The 5762-nt window shown below is 59.4% G+C and overlaps 1 protein-coding gene across 6 annotated transcripts in view; it reads right to left on the bottom strand.

Moving 5' to 3' along the window:
• The window catches only part of APC2 (APC regulator of Wnt signaling pathway 2), a 22826-nt gene that overhangs the window by 13359 nt on the left and 3705 nt on the right, over window positions 1-5762 (bottom strand). For 3 of the 6 annotated variants that reach the window (XM_019657433.1, XM_019657436.1, XM_019657432.1), the window contains 5 exons: window positions 2550-2708; window positions 2288-2378; window positions 1982-2162; window positions 944-1052; window positions 721-837 (listed from right to left, as the gene is read on the bottom strand). In XM_019657433.1, the coding sequence (XP_019512978.1) occupies window positions 721-837; window positions 944-1052; window positions 1982-2162; window positions 2288-2378; window positions 2550-2708 (657 nt within the window). Of the gene's footprint in view, window positions 1-720; window positions 838-943; window positions 1053-1981; window positions 2163-2287; window positions 2379-2549; window positions 2859-5496; window positions 5757-5762 lie in introns of those variants that run through there. The other 3 variants (XM_019657434.1, XM_019657430.1, XM_019657431.1) reach the window with 3 other exon arrangements.

The raw sequence follows: 5762 nt of genomic DNA, 5'->3' as shown, positions 1-5762 counted from the left end.
CCCCGGCTCTGACCACACCCACTCGCGGATAGGGCCCTCCGCACTCTTCTAACCCCACCCCCAGATCTGACTCTACCTACTTTATGGTATGGCCATACCCACTTGTCCAAATCCCACCCTTGGCTTTGGCTCTGCCTACTCCTTGATGTGGCTGACCAATTCTAAACCACACCCTGATATCTGACTCCACCCACATCCTGGCACTGCCCATGGTCCAACCCACCCTTCCAGGCTCTAGCTCCACCTACTCCGATTTGGCCCTACCAACCGTTTAGACCCCGCTCCATCTTTCCAGCGCTGCCCGCTACTTAGGACCTACTCTAGACCCGCCCACTCCCTTATTTGGCCCCACCCATCCTTCCAGACCCACCCACTCCCTGGTATGGCCCCGATCAAGTCAACGCCCTTGTATTCTTCAGACTCAGTTAATCCCACTGTTCGCCCTGGCCTCCACTATTCTCGAACTCTGTCTTCTGATCCCCGCTCGGCCCTTAGCTCCCTCTGGCTCCATCCACAAACAGCTCTAGCTTCTGGCTCCGCCTCCTGAACTAGACACCGCTCGCAGTAGTATCTCCTGATTCGCTCAGTGGCATATAACTCCGCCCATTAATCAAGACACCCCTCCCCCGCCCCCCGCCCCGCCCACGCACAACTATCTCTGCGCTCCGATTAGCCCACTGGCGTATGGCCCTGCCCGCCTCGGCCCGCCCACTGCCGCACCTGCGCCCGCTGCACCATCTCATCCGAGGTGCCAAAGCGCTCTTCCATCAGCGAGCGGATGTGCTGGGCCTCGAACTCCAGCTGCTGTCGGATGAGGTCCATCTGCATAGAGAACTGCTGGGAAGAGCGGGTGGGCCACGATGAGAGTGCACCCAGGCCCGGGGCTTCCCCGCCGCTCTCCTCTCCCGGGGCAGGACCGACCTACAGCACCCCGTACACTCACTGTCTCCACGTGTGGGAGCTCGTCCAGGCGCTTGGACAGGCCCTGCAGCTGCGAGTAGTACCAGAGCTTCTCCTTTTCCTCTTTTTCAATCTCATTCAACAAAAAACACCTGGGAAAGGGCAGGTACGTGGGCCAGGGCTCACAGAGAGGGAGCCATTAATAAATGTGATTTATTTTTAGTTTTGTAATCGCTTGTTGGGTGCTTAGTGTGTGCCAAGCTTAACAGGTAACATGGCAAAATCTTGCTCTTGGTGCTCCCCAAAACTAGGGGTGGATGGGTGGGGCACAAAAAATTAATTAAAAAGAAAAGGTAGTTCCTTTGTAAATTCTGGTCCTAGAAGGACGACTCTGAGGGGGCTGTTCTGACTCTAACACCTCTCCGACACTTGCTAATCTCCCTCCAGCCTACACAGAGGAGGCTTCAGGCTCAGACTGCTCCAGGTGCAACAGTCTTCCTTTTGACACCCTGTGGGGAGACACTGCTATTCCCTCCCATTTTACAGAGCAGAAGTTTGAGGCTGAGAGAGGCTAGGGGACTTGCTTGAGGTCACACAGTAGCAGAGCATGGACTTAACTCTGGGCCTCTCTGGAACTGTCCCGTCTGACCCCACACAATCCAGCCAAGCTGAGCCAAGCACCCAGACCTTGCCTCCCTCTCTGGCCCTTGGCCCAGGTTTCTTGGGCTGCAGTCCTCTCCCCACAAAGGCTGCCTTCAGGCCTTCTGGCTCCAGGCCTAACTCTGAGTCTTGGCACTGGACACAGCCCTGCCCTGGTGACGCCTGAGTGTCTAGGACCCCTGGGGATGTCCCCTAGGAGTCCTTCCCTCTGTCAGGAACCCCCCTTCCTCTTTGTCCTCTACTTGAGGTCAGCTATGCCAGGAAAGGGAGTGAAGGAGCCACAGAAAATGGGGGGCAGGCAGAGGCAACTGGCCAGGTGGGTGGGGCTGACTCAGTGGGTGGAGCCAACCAAAGGGCAGAGACTGCTGGGGTTGGAGTGTGGCTAGGGGAGGGGCTACAAGACAGCTGCCAGTGGCCTCACCGTTCCCTGTCCAGTTCCTCCAGCAGCCGGATTGTGGCCCAGCTCAACTCCCCAAAGCTGTCCTTGGAGGGCCCGGAGCCATGTACGGGACTTCCCTCAGGGGTCCGGGTAGAGGGCTCAGGGCCCAGGGCTGGGGGCTGGAACTTCAGGTTATATAGGCTGGTGATGTCCATCTGCAGGGCTGGATGGTCACGGAGGGAGAGAGCTGGTCAGCACCCCTTCCTGCCCCTCCTCCTCCCAGCTCCCTCTGGGGGTGGACAGGGTTTGCCCCCTTGTGCAGTGGGGGCCCCCAGGCTGGCCCCTCACCTTTCAGCTGCTCCAGCACCTCAATCTGCCCCGAGGACACCAGCACTCGGGCCTCCTGCTCCAGCTTGCCCTGTAAGTGCTTCAGGACCTCCTAGAGGTGGGGGCAGGAGAGAGTGCTGGCTGGCATGGCCGCTGCCCTGGACTGCCCCAGGTCCAACCCCTGTGAGATGCCCCCGCCCCTGCCTGCCCATCTGGGATCCAGCACCCTGGTGTTTGTCCCTGTGACCTGGGCCCACGTCCTCTGCCCAGCCTCCCACTCCACCTTCATGCCGGATGTCTCTGTCTCCAGCTTGGACAGGTGACTTGAGTTGTCTCGAAGCTCCTGCCTCAGGTGACTGTTCTCAGCCTTTAAGGCTTCCACCTGCCGCACCAGCTGCTCGTAAGGTGCCACAGAGCTCGTCATCTTCAGCTCCTGCAGTGTCTGAGACCACAGGTCAAAGGGTTTACGGAGGCTCTGAGGAGGGGGCAACCCTGGACATACGCCCCAGCCTTCCCACCCAACCCTAGGACTGGATCCCAGGCAGAAGATGGCGTGGACTGCTGCAGGCAGGATGGTGCTGGTCCAGGGAATCTGGGAGACAGACAACATGGGAGATGGAGTGACAGATACTGGCAGGGACAATGGGAGACAGAGACAGAGCTGTCAGACAGGTGTTCTAGCCCAAATGCCACACTGACCGACAGACAGACACAGGCAGACTTCCACTCTCACAGCTGGGCTCCAGGACACATTATGTTTACAGCTGGCCAGAGAGTCAGAGAAATGGACAGCTGAAGACCCTGACAGTCTAACCCAGCAGGTGGACTGGCTAGCCCAGTGTCACCAGGCTCACAAACACACTCACAGCCAGAGAGAGAGACAGACAGCCAAGGCCCTTCCCTGAGCAATGCAGCTGCCCAGAGGCTGGGTGGACAGACCACCAGCTGGCCCAACCGATGGACAATAAGAAAGTCATGAAGATTCTAAGAAACCAATGGGCAGGCTGACGGTGGAGCCCCAGACAGACCCAAGCCGACACCAGGAGTCCCCTGGGAGTCGGGAACCTGGTCACTCTCTAACCCCAACAACCCCTCCATCAGCGGCTGGATCCAGGTAGCTACCTGTGTGAACCTGCAGCTCTGCAGTCAGCCCTCTGCCAGCCCCTGTAGCCCCGGGTGCCCCATGCCCCCTCCCCTGGGCTCTGTCATCTCCGTCTGCTTCTTTGTGTGTCTGGCTGTCCTTTCTCCCTCCGGCCCAACCTCCTCCCTCTGTCCAGCTGGCCAACGCCTCCTCCCACAGCTTGGCACTCCTGCCAGAGCTGCCCCCCACACACACACACACCAGCCCCCCCTACCCTCTTTGTTCCCTTCCCATCAGCGCTCCCCCTCCCTCCGTCTTTGTCTGAGGCGCACCAATGGCAGCCCATCCCCTCCCTGGGAGCCACCTCCCCCTACCTGCCTGAGCCCCCTAATTAGCCAGCCCTCCCCTTCTCACAAGGGGGCACCTATTCCTACCCCTCCTTCCCCAACCTGGTCACATTCTTTCACTTGCCTATTCATTTTCCTCTCCTCCTACTCCCAGAAGGTCCCCTGCCCACCCTGGGGTCACCAAGGGCACAGCTGGGCCTGGAGTAGGGGTGGGGGGCTTGGCCCCAGGTGGGGGAATGGGTCAAGCCATCCTAACCAGCTCCGAGGGCCTACTACATGCCTGGCTCTATCATTCTGACTTCCGTGTCACAGTCCTGGGTCTTTGGGGCCACAATTAAACTGTTCCCAGAGAAAGGAACTGAGGCTGGGGGTCAGACAAAGCATGACTGGAACCCAGAGACTGGACGTGCTCAAAAGTCCAGGCAGTGCTGGAGGCACACCGGACCCACCCCCTCTGCAGGCCTCAGTTTGCCGATCTGAAGGGTGGAGGGAACTCAGTCTGCCAGGCCCATCTTGTGGGCTGATGTGAAGGTCAGGAGGGAGGGTGTCCACCAAGCAAACAGAAGTCACAGGGCAAAGGAGATAGTCAAAATGGGAGACAGCGTATTAGCTGCTTGGGGACCACAGCCTTTGCCTACCCCCCCCCCATTTATCATGTCCAAGGCTCAGTTGGGAGTCCCAGCTGGGGATCAGGCCCAGGATTGTGGTAAGTTCCCTGGGATCTGGCTGCAGCCCTATGTCCTGGCTCAGGCCACCACGCTGTGCCCAGCCAAGGGGAAGCACTGAGTGAAAAGCACAAAACCCTGCACATCTCTCCCACTCCCCAAGCCCAGATTCTCTTCTCAAGCCCCTCCAACTTCCCCCAGCAGGCTGCCTTCGCAGGAGCAGCTTGAGATACCTTTACTCCCCACCACCCCTGACATCCAGCAGTCACTCCTGTGTCCTCATGAGATGGAGTTTGGCAGCAGGGCCACCCCCCAGGCTCCCTCTCATTCCAGCCTGGATCCCCAACTCCACACTCTCACCAGCCCCTCAAGCTCTGCCCAGATGGACCCTCTTTCCCCCAGTTCCCCACACTCCTTTGGTCAGTGCAGCCTCGCGGACCTCATGCACAGACAGAAGGAAGCTTTGAAAGTCACTGGTCAGATTTCATTCTTCCCCTGCTCCAGTAGCTGGCATGGCTCCCCAGTACCCTCAACATAAGATCTAACTCTTCCACATACACCCTACTCTCTTCCCTCAGGCCTTTGCACATGCCGTTCTCCTGCCTAGAGCACCTTTCCTGACTCCTGCCATTCTTCACCCTTGCTTGCAGCTTTCTCCAGGAAGCCTTCCTTCCATCCCTCACCCCCAGGCTGTGTCAGAGGCCTCCTGGAGGCCTCCCAGTGATAGCTCCATCACCAAAGGAAAAACACCAATAGTGGAAGGTTTGTCTAATTGAGGAGTGAATGGCCTAATTTCAGGGGAGGGGCCCTTCTCATTCCTTCAGTCCAAACCCCCACTTTATAGAGAAGGAAACTGACACCCAGAAAGGTTGCAGCACCATCCCCCAAGGCACACAGCAGGCCTGCCCACAGACTCTGGGAGGTTTGGGTGTTGAAGACTCTGGCTGGGTGTGTGCGTGGGACAGGCTGCAGCGAGACAGGTGCCCACCTCCCTGGGACTCAGTTTCCCCTCCAGTCCACCCTGGAGAAATATAGGCTCCAGACTGTGCAGCAGAGAGAAGGGGAGCGGGGTGGAGAAGCCCTTAAATGTGGAGGCCATGCCCCCCTGCCCTCCACCCAGGGAAGCGCGCCGCTTACTTTTTCTCACTCAGGCTAGGCTGGGCTGGGCTGGGCTGGGGAGAGCACCACAGGCCTGGGTCTTCCTCCCTTTGCGCAGCTTCGGGGCCCCGCCCTAGATCCCCGGCCCTCCTGGGCCAGGGCAGCCGCGGGGTGCGGGCTCCGGGACTCCGGGGTCTCGGCGGCGCGGGCAAGGGGCTCTAAAGCGGACAAAGCCCTGTGCGGGCCTGGCTGGCAGCGCTGCCGCTCAGGATGCTGGGCGAGACCACCGCGAGGGGGGGGCGGGG

Source organism: Hipposideros armiger, unplaced genomic scaffold, assembly GCF_001890085.2.
Source record: "Hipposideros armiger isolate ML-2016 unplaced genomic scaffold, ASM189008v1 scaffold_275, whole genome shotgun sequence".
Classification (NCBI taxonomy): Eukaryota; Metazoa; Chordata; class Mammalia; order Chiroptera; family Hipposideridae; genus Hipposideros; species Hipposideros armiger.
This window is presented reverse-complemented; position numbering and strand designations above follow the sequence as displayed.